Source organism: Dendrobates tinctorius, unplaced genomic scaffold (assembly GCF_039654945.1).
Source record: "Dendrobates tinctorius isolate UK_male_01 unplaced genomic scaffold, ASM3965494v1 ptg000086l, whole genome shotgun sequence".
Taxonomy (NCBI): domain Eukaryota; kingdom Metazoa; phylum Chordata; class Amphibia; order Anura; family Dendrobatidae; genus Dendrobates; species Dendrobates tinctorius.
The window spans coordinates 1,079,870-1,096,678 of record NW_027361754.1 but is presented as its reverse complement, the minus strand read 5'-3'; the positions used below and the strand labels follow the sequence as shown (position 1 = coordinate 1,096,678).

At 44.5% G+C, this 16,809-nt stretch overlaps 1 protein-coding gene across 2 annotated transcripts in view; it reads left to right on the top strand.

Annotated features, from left to right (window-relative positions):
- The window catches only part of JHY (junctional cadherin complex regulator), a 97,767-nt gene that overhangs the window by 36,022 nt on the left and 44,936 nt on the right, over nucleotides 1-16,809 (top strand). For both annotated transcript variants that reach the window (XM_073584854.1, XM_073584853.1), the window contains exons 3-4: nucleotides 3,048-3,504; nucleotides 14,583-14,959. In XM_073584854.1, coding sequence (XP_073440955.1) covers nucleotides 3,048-3,504; nucleotides 14,583-14,959 — 834 coding nt within the window. The remainder of the gene's footprint in view (nucleotides 1-3,047; nucleotides 3,505-14,582; nucleotides 14,960-16,809) is intronic.

Genomic DNA, 16,809 nt, shown 5'->3' with positions numbered 1-16,809 from the left:
TATATAAGCCCCCAACCCAACCTGGAAGAACTGAAAAAAAGTTTTATTATACTCACCTGTGGTGCGGTCCGGTTCGATGCGTCTCGCTGGTATTGGTCCAGCGCCTCCCATCTTCTTACTATCACCACTCTGCTGCTTGCTTCTTCTGGATGATGTGACCCTGCATCATCCACACAGGCTTCCTAGCATCGCGCTCCTGCGCAGGCGTGCTTCTCTTTTCTCAGAAAAGGCTAAAGAGCCCCAGCACCTGTGCCCTGCAGTACTTTGCTCTGCTCTCAACAGGACAGAGAAGTATGCCTGCACAGGAGCGCGTATCTTATATCGGCCAAAACTGCTGACAGGTGCACTTCACACGTATGAGGAGAAAGCCCACAAGAAAAATACCTCACAGTACCGGTATGATGAAAAAATGACACACAATATTAATAGGATAACAGAATAGTCATCTGGATGTATAAAGGGTAAATATAACTAGGCAATATGAGAATAAGCTGTATAGGAATGATAAAGGAAGCACTACAAAAAAGTGGTATGTCACTGTGTAGTTGTGCAGCATGTAAAAGGAAAAAATAGGTGGAAAAGAGCAGTAGATGCAAGACCTGCAAGAAAAATAATTAGGATACTAATAAATAGATATACTGTGTATGGTGTCAGTTTACAAATAATACAGTGATCACAGATGATATTATACACAGAAACTCTGTATGCAGTGTCAGTGTACAAGTAATACAGTGATCACTGGTGACACTATACACAAGAGCTCTGTATATAGTGTCAGTGTACAGCTAATACAGTGATCAATGGTGACATTATACACAGGAGCTCTGTATATATTGTCAGTGTACAGGTAATACAGTGATCACCGATGACATTATACACAGGAGCTCTGTATATAGTGTCAGTGTACAGATATACAGTGATCACCAGTGACACAAAACACAGGAGCTCTGTACACAGTATATAGTGTCGTGTTGGTGTATAGGTAACACACTGACTCATTGCTGATGTCTCTAGTTGAAGTCCTTCATGTTCGCTTTTCTCTTTCATTCAGTGCAGACCACCATCAATTCTTCCAGCCAGGACTCATCTCCACATAAAATAACACAGTTATCTAGAGCACCGCTTGCACATTTTCCAACTTCTACACAACGCAGCTGAATACAGACGTGCATCCACCATTAATATAGGATTAGTTATTATGCAGCCCACCATTCCAAATATAAATTGTAATACTATAAATAGCCACTGTCCCGACCAATAAATATATAAATTAATTATTCCCTGTACTCTTTCCCTCAATTCATTACCAGTTACACTCCGTCATCCTCAACACCCCCCACTCTGTACCTCCTGCTCCTCCGATTCATTATGTTTACATGCACCCATCTGCCCCAATTCATTATGTCATGTCCTCTCACATCCTCAACCTCTATTCATGATCATTTACTCTCCCCCACCCCCAATTCATCATCATTTGTTGTGCCCACCCTCAATTCATCATTTGCTCTCATACTCCCTCAAGTCATCATTTGCTCTCCCCTCCCCCCCACACCCAATTCGTCATTTGCTCCCCCCCACTCCCTGTTCATCATTTGCTCTTCCCACACTCACAATTCGTCATTTGCTCCTCCACTTACTCCCAATTCATCATTTGTTCCTCCCACCCTCAATTTGTCATTTGCTCTCACCACCCCCACTCCCAGTTCGTCATTTGCTCCCTCCACTCCCAATTCATCATTTGCTCTCCCCCACTCTCAATTTGACATTTGCTCTCCCCCACCCTCAATTCATTGTTTGCTTTCCACCGCCCCCACCCTCAATTCATCATTTGTGCTCACCACCCCCACTTCCCAATTCGCCATTTGCTCTCCCCCAACTCCCAATTCTTGATTTGCTCTTCCCCCTACTCTCAATTTGTCATTTGCCCTCCCCTACTCCCAATTCATCATTTGCTCTCCTCATCCCCCACTCCCAATTCCTCATTTGCTCCCGGCTGCCCTCAATTCATCATTTGCTCTCCCCACCCCCACTCCTAATTTGTCATTTGCTCCCCCTCTCCCAATTCGTCATTTGCTCTCCCTCCACCCTCAATTCGTCATTTGCCCCCACTCCCAAATTGTAATTTTGCCCCCTCTCCCAATTTGTCATTTGCTGCCCGCCACCCTCAATTCATCATTTGCTTTCCCTATCCCCACTCCAAAATCGTCATTTGCCCCCCCACTCCAATTCGTCATTTACTCCCCCCTCACTCCCAATTCATCATTTGCTCTCTCCCCACACCCAATTCATCATTCAGTTTTTACTGTTAGGCCGGGGGTCACACTTGCGAGTGTGATGCGAGAAACTCACGCGAGTCTCTCGCATCTGTACCCGGCACTGCCGCCGGCACTCAGACCGGAGTGTATGGCTGCATAGAAATACATGCAGCTGCACACTCCGGTTCCGAGTGCCGGAGGTAGTGCCAGGTATTGATGCGAGAGACTTGCGCGAGTTTCTCGCATCACACTCGCAAGTGTGACCCCGGCCTTAGATTCTGTCTCCCACAGGTGAAGTGTACCTATGATAAAAATCACAGAACTCTCCATTCATTGTAGATGGGAAAATTTGCAAATCAGCAGTGGATCAAATACTTATTTTCCCCATTGTATGTAACTCTGTCTGTGACCTCCTACGGGATTATTATCTTTCTCTCCTGACATACTCTGTGCTGCTGGGGACCCTGTTCTTCCATTATGTAACTCTCCTGTATGTAACGCCTCTCCTGAAATGCCATATTTTTCACTAGCCTGCTTCTCTTTCTTATGAGCTTCTAGAGCCGTTCCTCAGACACAGGTGGGGTTTCCCATGACCTCAAGCGCTCCCAAGTAATTAATTGGGACGAAGATTACTTTGTGATTCCTGATTCCTTGATTGATTCTGTATGATCATCCTCTGCAGGAAGATACAATTGTAACCATAGGGTCATCACCGACAGGATATTATACAGATACTCAGGTAAAACATCCTAGAATATATGGAAAGATCTAATCTTCTAACATTTCCTTTAGACCCCCAGAGATCTGCTCATCCTATTCTGAATTAAGATATGACCCGAACTGGAGGAAGCACCAGACCCAGCTCCACAAATCAGACCCAGACAAGGAGGACGCTGTACACGTGTCCTCCATTGACTCGGAACAATGGTCACCTGATGAAATGACCCTCAACATCTCAGTGGAGAGGGAAAGTCCAGATGGTCACCCGCATTGGAAGCCCCTCACTAATGTGACCAAGGACAAGAATATCAGAGCTACAACAAAGCAAAAACTGAAAGAAAATGGCCAGATAGGAAAACAGGGTGTCCAAGAGGAAGCATCAGATAAGAGGAAGGTCCCCACCCAAGGGGAGGTGTCCAACAAAGACATTGTAGAGAAGAACAAGGTTACTTTAGGGGTGCGAAAAGAAAAAAGCCGATCATATGTCCACATTCACAAAAAGAAAATGGACGAAGGAACCTCCGTACAGGTGAGACGACCAGAACTGTCAGGCTTAATAAGAAGCCTAATGTAACATATTGTGAAAATGATTCATGAGAGTTACCTGCCTAAAGACCCTAAGGGGTTCTCCACCACAAATCACCATTATAATTAGATTACTGTGCTGATGAGATGAGGAAACGTTAAAGGTTTTTATGATCTTGTGTTGTCCAAGATTAGAAAAATATGGTTGCTTTGCTCCAAAACCAGCAGTAAAAAGTTCACAGATTGAGCATGGTATTGCCAATCGGCACCATGCACTTCAATGTGGTTTACCTATGGTCACTAGACTATGGGCAGGCGTGGTGCTGGTGTTTGAAAAAAACAAGCAAACATGGTTTTCTGCTTATTAAAGGGGTGATCTAGTTGAAGGAAGTTATCAGCTAATCCAGTAGGTGATGACTTCTAGATCCATGGAAGTCCGACTGCAGTGTCCCCACTAATTAACAGAATGGGGCACTTTCATCTACCACTACTCCATGTATTCACTATGGGACTGCTGGAGAAAGCGTAGTTCAGCACTCCTGTAGTCACATAGAGAGTCAATGGGCCCGCAGTCTGGTGTGTTCACTGACGCTCTGATCTGATGGAGGAAATTTGTGAATGTCCCAGTGGTCGGCCCTCCACTGGTCTAGAAGGTATCGCTTATCTTGTGGATAAGTGATAACTTCTTTTAACTCTCTTTATTCCCAGAGGTCAAAGATGGGGCATCATTCTTGTGATATGTTGTAGAGGTAGGACCCACATCTATCATATACTATGGGTATGCCATCAGTGTTAGAGAGACGAGTGCCCCTTTATATCACCCTTATTTTGAGAATGTCTTCCATCTGCGCAAGGAGAACTCTGTACCATGTAGGGGAAGGGAATTGACAAGTGCTGTGGTTGTCACTTTTCTGCATCTACCAGAATTTACCATAAGTATCAATTACTGAATATCCTAGAAGCCGTCCAGGCCGCCCACGTCCTCTGAATCATGTAATAATACAGAAATCCACTCATATTTATTAATTCAGAATCTAAGCCTTAAGTAGACTCCCAATATTTGCATTTTGCTTCCAAGTTTTGGAAATTTCATGCCATGTTTCCTTCAAATTCCGCAAAAGCATAATTGTTTCTTTCTCTCGGCGGTTTCCAGATGCTAAGTGCATTTGTAGGTTTGTTTTTAGGGCTCCTAATATTCTCCATAAAATGAACTTTTTAGTGTTTTCCTATTGTCTAAGAACCTTCTGTTTCTTTGAGAGAGAGAATGACGAGCAGACAAGCAATCTCACTCAGCCATACTCCATGCGACTTGCTTTCCTACCTACAACATCACTTCAAAGGCAGGAACATAATGTACAATTTTTTAATGGCCCTAGACCAAGGCACTCAGACTCTCTGTGCACTACGGCTTGGCTCAGTATAAACACCTCATCCAGATTGTCTGCGCTTCCACAATAGTAGCCAAATGCAATTCGAGAAGCACGAGTCTTTGATGTCCCAGCTCCTAAGGCCGTTTCCTAGTCTGGGATAATGACATGACATGATTGCGGTCTTTGTTGTACCTTTTCTGTAGAGAAGCAATTATGGGCCTCAATTTAACAGAATAGACATTACACAGCTTATGATGCTCAAAATGCAATTTCATTTGATCATTTTCTCAATTTGATTGGTATTAATAGAACAGTTCACAAACAGGCAAGCAGAGGTTGCGTCCTGTTCCTCTTTTCAAAGGGCTAATGCAGAAGTATGTATCATACTGGCCCCGTAAACTACATCTCTACTGATACAATGTGTCTTCCAGAAGAACACGCGCTCCATAGACAATGGAGCCAACCAAGGCGGAGGGATGGGTTATGGTGGAATTATTGAGTTTCTGTTAGACAGATTGCTCTGGATAGGAATCACTTAATGTAAAATAGGTGCTAATTGACTGTTTCCATCATGAAGATCCCCCAGAGTAATGACCAGATCACACCATGGATGGAAATTGTGGTGGTCATCCTAAAAGAATAGAAAAGAGTCCTGATGAATAGATGGAAATGGTGTAATATCCATGACACCGCAGAATTTATCCATCCATTCTCTGAGATTTCCATTGGGCGGAGGCGTTGGAGGATCATCATTGGTGGGCTGTATATTATGTACGATGAATCTCTGCTGGGGTCCAGAAGCAGACATGGCAGCAGCTCCTACCTGGATGTACGTCACACGTGAAGACTTTTCCTGTCCTGGATTCTGGTCTCCAACATGGATGACATGGAAGTGGGCCTCCCACTACCGATTAATAACCGTATATTTCTCAGTTATACTGTATGGCCCTTAAAAGGGATGTCCAGTTTGGAAACCCCCTTTTTATACACCCTAATAGGTAATACTGGGTTTGAAGGTTATTATTATTTATTTACAGTTGTGGCCAAAAGTGTTGACACCCCTGCAATTTTGTCAGATAATACTCAGTTTCTTCCTGAAAATTATTGCAATCACAAATTCTGTGGTATTATTATCTTCATTTAATTTGTCTTAAATGAAAAAACACAAAAGAGAATGAAGCAAAAAGCAAAACAATGATCATTTCACACAAAACTCCAAAAATGGGCCAGACAAAAGTATTGGCACCCTCAGCCTAATACTTGGTTGCACAACTTTTAGCCAAAATAACTGCGACCAACCGCTTCCGGTAACCATCAATGAGTTTCTTACAATGCTCTGCTGGAATTTTAAACCATTCTTCTTTGGCAAACTGCTCCAGGTCCCTGATATTTGAAGGGTGCCTTCTTCAAACTGCCATTTTTAGATCTCTCCACAGGTGTTCTATGGGATTCATGTCTGGACTCATTGCTGGCCACCTTAGAAGTCTCCAGTGCTTTCTCTCAAACCATTTTCTAGTGCTTTTTGAAGTGTGTTTTGGGTCATTGTCCTGCTGGAAGACCCATGACCTCTGAGGGAGACCCAGCTTTCTCACACTGGGCCCTACATTATGCTGCAAAATTTGTTGGTAGTCTTCAGACTTCATAATGCCATGCACACGGTCAAGCAGTCCAGTGCCAGAGGCAGCAAAGCAACCCCAAAACATCAGGGAACCTCCGCCATGTTTGTGTCATGATCCAGGACGGGGTTTCGCTTTGGCCCGTCCTGGTCAGACAGGGGGTTAATTGTTTCTGCCTCTCTCTGGCAGAGGGCGGCTATTTAATGCTCACTGGACCTGGGTCCGGTGCCAGTTATACTCCTGCCCTCGGCTGAGTTAAGTGACCTCTTGTATACGTGTGCCTTGTGCCTGATAACTTGTTGCTTGTTTGGTTGTGATCTGGTTCTGTCCCTGTTACTAGTTCTACCTGACCCTCTTGTACTGTGCTACCTCTCATGTATGACCCTTTGCTTGTGACTCGACTGCTCTCTGCTCGTCCCTTTTGTACCGCACCGCCCTCTTGTGTATGACCTTTGGCTTCGTCTGACCTCCCATCTGCTTGTCCCTCCTGTACCTCGTTCGCCCGTATTGTGTATGATCTCTGGTTTGCCTGACTCTGAGTGTTCTTCCATCTTAGCAAGCAGGATGCTAAGCCCTGCCCCCTTGTGGTCACATGACCGTAGGGACCGTGCCTGCTTGCTAATACTTCAGCGTTCAGGTCCTGTGCATCTGTACTTTCTGGCTGTTCCTGACCCCAAGGGTCCCTACAGTGCGGGTGAGTCCCTGCCCAGCGAGGGCTGTACGCCGGCGCTGTCAGGATCCTGACATTATAACTGACCATTACCATTTTTTTTTCTCTGCTCCCATTCTCCTGTGTGTGTGATGGATCCTATGCATGCACTTTCTGAACAGGTTAAGCACCTAACTCTGATGTCTCAGAAACTCTTTGGAGAACAACGAGTCCTTTCTCAGTCTCAGCAGCTGATCGCTGACACTGTGCAGGGGGTTTTTTCATCAGGGGCTCGGGATGTTACATTAATTTCCCCGGAGTCTCCGGTTAAGTTACCAGATACCTTTTCTGGAGATAAAAAGGAATTCAGAGTTTTCAAGGAGGGATGTAAGTTTTTTTTTTCTTTGAGACCACACTCGTCTGGGAGTGAAAGCCAGAGAGTGGGGGTCATTATATCTCTGTTAAGGGGGGCTCCACAGGCTTGGGCTTTCTCCCTTCCGACCACGGCCCCTGAGCGTATGACTGTGGATGCATTTTTTGAGGCCCTGGGGCATATTTATGATGAGCCTGATCGGATACGAATGGCTGAGGACATTGTGATGAGTGTGTGCCAGGGGAAACACTCAGCCGAGGGCAGGAGTATGACTGACACCAGACCCAGGTCCAGTGAGCATTAAATAGCCGCCCTCTGTCAGAGAGAGGCAGAAACAATTAACCCCCTGTCTGACCAGGACGGGCCAAAGCGAAACCCCGTCCTGGATCATGACAGTTTGACTGTAGGGACCATGTTCTTTTCTTTGAATGCCTCTTTTTTTCTCCTGTAAACTCTATGTTGATACCTTTGCCCCTAAAGCTCTACTTTTGTCTCATCTGACCAGAGAACATCCTTCTAAAACGTTTTAGGCTTTTTCAGGTAAGTTTTGTCAAACTCCAGCCTGGCTTTTTTATGTCTCGGGGTAAGAAGTGGAGTCTTCCTGGGTCTCCTACCATACAGTCCCTTTTCATTCTGACGCCGACGGATAGTACGGGTTGACACTGTTGTAGCCTCGGACTGCAGGGCAGCTTGAATTTGTTTGGATGTTAGTCGAGGTTCTTTATCCAACATCTGCACAATCTTGCGTTGAAATCTCTTGTCAATTTTTCTTTTCCGTCCACATCTGGGGAGGTTAGCCACAGTGCCATGGGCTTTAAACTTCTTGATGACACTGCGCACGGTAGACACAGGAACATTCAGGTCTTTGGAGATGGACTTGTAGCCTTGAGATTGCTCATGCTTCCTCACAATTTGGTTTCTCAAGTCCTCAGACAGTTCTTTGGTCTTCTTTCTTTTCTCCATGCTCAATGTGGTACACACAAGGACACAGGACAGATGTTGAGTCAACTTTAATCCATGTCAACTGGCTGCAAGTGTGATTTAGTTATTGCCAACACCTGTTAGGTGCCACAGGTAAGTTACAGGTGCTGCTAATTACACAAATTAGAGAAGCATCACATGATTTTTCGAACAGTGCCAATACTTTTGTCCACCCTCTTTTTTATGCTTGGTGTGGAATTATATCCAATTTGGCTTTAGGACAATTCTTATTATGTTTTTTCATTTAAGACAAATTAAATTAAGATAATAATACCAAAGAATTTGTGTTTGCAATAATTTTCAGGAAGAAACTGAGTATTATCTGACAGAATTGCAGGGGTGTCAATACTTTTGGCCACAACTGTATATAGCGCCATTAATTCCATGGTGCTGTACATGAGAAGGAGGGTTAAATACAAAGTTATAGATATCGTTAACAGTAAACAAATTTACGACAGACTGGTACAGAGGGGAGAGGACCCTGTCCTTGCGTACTTACATTCTATGCAGGATCCTCTTCCCTTGGCCAGGGTAGAGAGTGGTGAGAAGGAGTGTCCATCACTCAGAAGGAACTGTCCTTCATCACACAGACAAGCAATTGCAGGGAAAATAACCACTTACTACCAGGATTCCCCAATGTCCCTACGTTTATTTCATTATGGTTGGTGAATGGCTGTGCACAGCGGTAGCGAGAAAACTAGTGCTAGTATAAGAGAAGGGCAGGATTGTAGTTGTGACCAGAGATACTGAAGCATTTGTGTCCCGACCTTCCCATACAGAAAAATGTATTCTTCTCAGCGTATCTGCATCTCCAAATTCAGGTCCCCCCGGGCACTTCCCAGGCGACGAAGGTCCCTCTTTCAGGCGACCCACAGTAATGGAGACACAGTCCAGGATAACAAAACAAGGAGAAGAAAAAGACCAAACAAAAAATGGCGTGCACACCTAATATAAGACAATATTACAAAATCATTATTGCAAAAACCCAGGACAAACAACAAACATTAAAAACATCTAAAACCAGGATAGATCATGATGATCCAAACATACCCCTGAAAGTGATATCTCTGGCATGGGACAATATTTATACAAGGCTTCACAAGCTTTAAATAGTAATAATGCCACAAAAAATCATAGACATCCTCTTTCAAGAAATACTGGTAACTGAACATACTGCACAATCCTATAAGGCTAACAATATATAATCACTTGAAAATGAGCCTAATAAAGAGTTGTATAAGAATTGCCCATCTGTACCGTTCTCGTCGAAGCTCCAACTTCCTTCATCTCCTCAATCCAACTGACTATTCCCCTAATGTCATCCACCCAGGCGATGAGTCAGCACATCGTTCCTTCCCTGTTCTGGCCCACTGCTAAGATGCACAGTGGCCGTGGATAGCGTGGACTGCAGCGATTTAACGTTACGTGGCTGCCATGCTATCCGGGCCTATAGCCCATGTGGACACTTTGGGCACCCTGGCCCTGTCTGACCTAACTTCCTAGAAACTCCTGTCTTACCACCCGGCAGCCCCTCCTACACTTATCCCCCCTATAATCATACTATAAACTATACCTACAGTGCACACTAGCATGCCCCCATCTAGTGGCCCACAAAGAAACTACACCTACCCTTATCTATAAGAACTATAGTACTAAGGTGCCCTCCTCTAATGTCCCAAAAGGATGCACTTTATTTTCCCTAAACTGTACATGAGCATTAATACACATCATCACATTAAATTATATACAGTATTACACTAAAGGAACACAACATCATATAATATAATTCTACAAAGAATGGTAGCACATGTATGAATGTGGCAATACCATAAATGTGAGCGATAATACATATTACTATGTAGCAGTACCGCAAATATTAATCATAGACATTACCAACATTAGCATATGTAAACATCAAGACATGGAAAACAATTAGAGGAAGGGAAGCAAGGATTTAATTCTATTTCACCCCTAACACTCTTCTTTCCTTGAACTTGGTTGTCTTCAACCAAGGCATAATTCAAACTTTAAAATTTTCCTAAGCATACAAAATGCAAGTCACTTTGCTTAATTTAAGCCATATCCAGTACGCACCACAGTTCATGATGCACAGGTAACATTCCTGGTTCCCAGTCCTCCAGGGGTTAGAGACCTTCATCATAAGCAGTGAACAATACGTATTTACACTTCCCACAAGTGAGACAGCAGTTCTTGGAGAGGAGCTCCCCCTTCCTTTGAGGGGAGTACAGTCTTTTCAGTGGTCTCAGGTTAAGAAGACAGTCTCTCTTTTTTCCAGCAGAATGGGCACAACAAAACAAAAAGAGTCTATGGGCTCCATATAATCCGCCTAGCTCGCAGTCCTCTAGGCCAAAAATCACGCAAATAACAAAAATAACACGAACAACGCTTCCCCTTCAGCGTTGTTAAAAGCCGCACTTCGCCCACTTACCACAGGCAGAGTTTTCTTCTTGAAGGGCTACAGTGCCCACAGCGATGCGGAACAGTCCCCACTCCAATAGGGATGCAACAAGCACAACATTTTTTTTTTAGATTTTACCAAGTTCAACGGCACGCACCATGTGTCACTTCTTTCTTTCCGGATATCTTCTCTGCAGCCACAGAGGATGCAGACTGCACTATAGTAGCACCATTAGGCTCCCAGATGCCAGCTGATGTCTCGGCCTGCACTGACTCCGGGAAGAGCCCCATGTTGTCCTCGTAGTGGGTAACCGCAACCGCATAGTACCCGCGAGGACTGTCTTCCTTGTAGAAGGAGACCTGGTCTCACTTTTTTAGCAACCGCCCAAACTTGACGGACGCCACGTTGACATACTTTGGCATCTGTTCCTTCTTCCCGGATAAAGCTGTAGCCCTGGTCGGTGTTGGTGTATACCAACCATCCGCTGGTACGCCACCCTGCCAGAGCACCCCCACAAGGCTGCCGCAGCTCCTTCCAAACCTCCCTCTCCTGATGCTTTTTATCATGGATCACTTCTACCCAGGCGGCCTGCCTGGGAGTGGGGAAGGGACCCTCTGCTGCCGGGATGGAGTGTGTGGCCCCCAGAGCTGTAGCTGAATGGGAGCTAGGTCGAACCTCTGCCAGCTGGGGTGAGAAGACTGACTCCCCCATGGGAGCACGAGGGCGGATGACGGCCTCCGGGATGGAATTTTGTGGGGAGGGCCGTCCCTCAGGGGTCGGGGACTAGGGCACACTCACCCGCTCCGATGGGGCCAAGGTGGTCGTAGCACTCCCCGGAACGTTGGCTCCCTCCGCGGGGACTCCCGCACGTTTGGCGGATGAATTGAGTGCTGGCTCGCTCTTAAGTGCCGGCTCGCTCTTGACTTCTGGCCGCGGTTCCTCCCTGGCAGTCACCAGTTCCAGTTCCCACTGAGCAAACAGTAGGGGCTCCGGTTCACCTGATCCTCGGTTCCAACGCTGCACTGCTGGTTCCGCACCTGAAGAATCTCGCCTCTGGAAAGGTGGTAACTCCGTCAGTTGGATACTCCGTGGCCGAGGAAACTCCACAGGCGGACAGATGGAGACCTTCGCCGATTCCTCTCTGGTCTCAAGAGGTTGTGCTCTCGCTCTCTCTTGCTGCCACCTTCACTCGATGTGGCCCACGCCTTGGCAGCTACGGGTGCAAGAGTGCTGCATCGTGGCTGATTCAAGTTCACAAAATGGTGCTGTACAGCTTCTTCCGGGATTTTCGTCTGAGCCCCACCCGTTACCAGGTGAGACCGCCTCCAGCTGTTCCTCCCATCCGTTGTTGGTCAGTGGAAGGGGGCGAGGTTTTCTCCTCATCATCTGCACCCACCAGGGGTGGACCAGGGCATACTGACAGGCAGGTTTTGGCACCAGGAGATGACAGCAACACCCACAAAGGATGCAGTTTTCATTGTTGTTTGCTTCTTCACCATCTCCCGCCAATCTCACCGCCGCCATCTTGGTCTCAGTAAAAATGTTAGATTTTCTTTTCCAATCAGTCAAGTGCAATTCAGTATTAAAGTCCGGTGTTATCACAAATTCGGTAGTAGGCAAATCCAGTGTTTCATTCACAAATTCTTCTTCAGATACAGCAACTACTTGCCCTTTCTCTCAGTCATCTTCCAGGGGCACAGCAATCGCACACACATCTCCATCATCATTTCTTTCTGCGGGGTTCTCCGCACTGTGAGGTAGTCACATCCTTCCGACTACGCCAAATGTAAGGGAAGGGCAGGACTGTAGTCGTGACCAGAGATACTGAAGCATCTGTGTCCTGACCTTCCCCTACAGAAAACTGTTTTCTTCTTCTCAGCGTACCTGCATCTCCAAATTCAGGTCCCCCGGGCACTCCCCCGGGCATCTCCAAATTCAGGTACCCCCTGTCAGGTGACACTCAGTAATGAAGACACAGTCCAGGATAACTTGAACTTTCTCTTTACTTAATACTTCACACGTTTTACTTAATACTTAACACGTTACATCCACAGTTGGCACATCATGGAATTCACTTATTTCCTTATCTTTCCCTGGTTTGCTGTCGCTTCTGTGCAGCACACGCCCGGACCGGACGGTCCTAGACTGCTCCCCAGTTCCTTCCTGGCCTAACCTCGCCATGATGACAATTCCTTCTGCCTGTTTTGCCCCAGACTCGAAATCAACAGTCAGCAGGTTTGGTTGCCTCTGGTAAAGCATCTGGCCCGTCTGTACTGTTCTCGTTGAAGCTCCAACTTCCTTCATCTCTAAAACTCCAACCGACTACTGCCCTAATGGCATCTGCCCAGGCGATGAGTTGCCACATCTTTCCTTCCCTGCTCTGGCCCACTTCTATGATGCACAGTGGCTGTGGATAACGTGGGCTGCAGCAATTTAACGTTACGTGGCTGCCAAGCTGTCCGGGCCTATAGCCCGTGGGAACACTTCGGGCACCTTGGCCCGGTCTGACCTAACTTCCTAGAAACTCCTGTCTTACCTACCGGCAGCCCCTTCTACACTTAACCCTCCTATAACCATACTATAAACTATACCTACAGTGCACACTAGCATGCCCCCATCTAGTGGCCCACAAATGAACTACATCTACCCTTATCTATAAGAACTATAGTACTAAGGTGCCCTCCTCTACACTCCCTGACAGAAGTTTAAATATTAAATATGACTCTAATAGCACCACAACTTCATTCACCAATGTTATGCAACATATATTTGTGTTTTAAGTTATTTGTTTGAATATCACATTACTTTCTGTGGCCGACAAAACTTTTGTCTTGCCAAAATCTGACCATTCTGTGTCCATTAAATGATCAATATTTCTGCATTGATGGCAATTTATTTTCTTAACCTAAACCACATTTTGGAGGGTTTCAGCTTTCAAAAGAATAATTTATACAACCAATGAATTAATTTAACGTCAGGTTATAAGCTTTTATTTACATAACATGGATAAGCGACATATCTTCTGTCAGGGAGTGTAATGTCCCAAAAGGATGCACTTTACTTTCCCTAAACTGTACATGAGCATTAATACACATCATCACATTAAATTATATACAGTATTACACTAAAGGAACACAACATCATATAATATAGTTCTACAAAGAATGGTAACACATATATGAATGTGGCAGTGCCATAAATGTGAGCGATAATACATATTACTATGTAGCAGTACCGCAAATATTAATCAGAGACATTACCAACAGTAGCATATGTAAACATCAACACATGGAAAACAATTAGAGATAGGGAAGCAAGGAGGTAATTCTATCTCACCCCCTTACACTAGTGCAGTGCGCTTGTCACAAGGAGACAGTCGTTGGTGGCCCAGCATGTGCGGCACCTTGTAGGGCTCAATACTCATGTGTATAAGAGTTTACTAAGAGCTGCCCCCTCCTTATACACTGGTTACCACAAAAAATGGCCACCAAGCCTTCTCTAGCTTTTTATAGATGACAGATGTTTTATTAATCTGTGCAGATATGAAGATCGGGATGGGAATCACTCGGGCTCTGTAATGTGGATTATCACTTAGCATCTTTCACCCGTATAGGAGATATAACTCGCTAAAGATTCTTTCCTAATCGGATTTTAATTTATTGACTCTTTTCTAGCACAATGAGAAGTCAGACTTATGTCCTGTGGTGGAAGAATCACATCTGATAAAAGAAGTAAAATTATCTGAATCTATGAAAGACTCGGGATTATCTAGGAGCCAGATCCATAGGAAAAATCCTAAAAATATAGATATGGCGGGAACTTTACAGTGGGACAGGATGGCGGTCTACTCTGGGGAGTATGACCATGAATATATGACATTCTCCTCTTACCCTGAGAGATACAGGGATTCTCTGAATTTTGGGGGTCCCTATTCCCCTGAAGAACTTCACCAGATGCGTAATGAAGGATTATATCACCAGATGAGACATGGCTGTCATGTAATGGAGACAGTGGAAGGAGAAGATGTGATGGAGATGTATATGTACCCCAGGTGAGAAGGAACAACATGAATTACTCCATCTGGTCAATACTGATCCAAATCCTGGTACAGGACTTTAGAGAGCGCTGCATCATATAGGGGGGACTCAAAGACCACCTAAAAGAGAGCCCTTTGTTATGCCCCCACACCTCAGCTCCTTCTCCAGGCTGAATAGTGTATACATTTTGCCCAGTGTTCCTTATCCACTTAACCACCGAAACGCCTTTTAATGACGGCAGTTAAGGGTACTTATTCCTCAGCGTCGCTTTTTATCGGTGCTGAGAAATAAGGTTATAGCGTCCCCTAGCATCGGTAAAATCTTTGGGGCCTCGGCTAGCCAAGACCCCGGAGAACATAATTCGGGACGATTTGTACCGACCTCAGTGTTGCGATCACTGTTATTCACGGAATAACGGCGACTGCAAAAAAATAGCCCAATTTCCTATGTCTTTCTCTCTCCTCTGAGCCCTGCCATGCCCACAAACAGTGGCTTTCCCCCCACATACGTGGTATTGGCGTACTCAGGAGAAATTGCACAAAAAATTTAATGGTCCATTTTCTCCTGATACCCTTGTGAAAATAAAAAAAAAGTTTGGTTCCAAACTAAATTTTTTTGTGAAAAAAGTTAGATGTTAATTTTTCATTTTTTTTTTCCTTCCACATTGCTTTAGTTCTCGTGAAGCACCTGAAGGGTTAATAAACTTCTTGAATGTGGTTTTGCGCACCTTGAGCGGTGCAGTTTTTAGAATGGTGTCACTTTTGCGTATTTTCTGTTATATTGACCCCCCAAACTCACTTCAAATGTTATGTGGTCCCTAAAAAAGTGATTTTGTACATTTTGGTGGAAAAATGAGAAATCGCTGGTCAACCCTTAACCCTTATAACGTTCTAAGAAAAAAAAATGTTTTCAAAATTATGCTAATATAAGGTTGACATGTCGGAAATGTTATTTATTAACTATTTTGTATGATATGACTCTCTGATTTAAGGGCACAAAAATAAAAGTTTTAACCCCTTAAGCCCCAAGGGTGGTTTGCACGTTCATGACTGGGCCAATTTTTACAATTCTGACCACTGTCCCTTTATGAGGTAATAACTCTGAAACGCTTCCATGGATTTCATTCATATAACTTGCGTTTATTTGTGAAAAAAATGGAAATTTGGCGAAAATTTTGAAAATGTCGCAATTTTCCAACTTTGAATTTTTATGCCCTTAAATCACAGAGATACGGCACACAAAAAACTTGATAAGTAACATTTCCCACATGTTTACTTTACATCAGCACAATTTTGGAACCAAAATTTTTTTTTGTTAGGAAGTTATAAGGGTTAAAAATTGACCAGCGATTTCTCATTTTTGCAACACCATTTTATTTTTACGGACCACATCACATTTGAAGCCACTTTGAGGGGTCTATATGATAGAAAATACCCAAAAGTGACACCATTCTAAAAACTGCACCCCTTAAGGTGCTCAAAACCACATTCAAGAAGTTTATTAACCCTTCAAGTGCGTCACAGGAATTTTTTGAATATTTTAAAAAAAAATGAACATTTAACTTTTTTTCACAAAAAAAATACTTCAGGTTCAATTTTTTTATTTTACCAAGGGTAACAGGAGAAGTTGGACTGCAAAAGTTATTGTGCAATTTGTCCTGAGTACGCTGATACCTGATATGTGGGGGGGAACCACTGTTTCGGCGCATGGCAGAGCTCAGAAGGGAAGGAGCGCCGTTTGACTTTTTCAATGCAAAATTGGCTGGAATTCAGATCGGATGCCATGTCACGTTTGGAAAGCCCCTGATGTACCAAAACAGTTTAAACCTCCCACAAACGACACCATTTTGGAAACTAGACCCCCC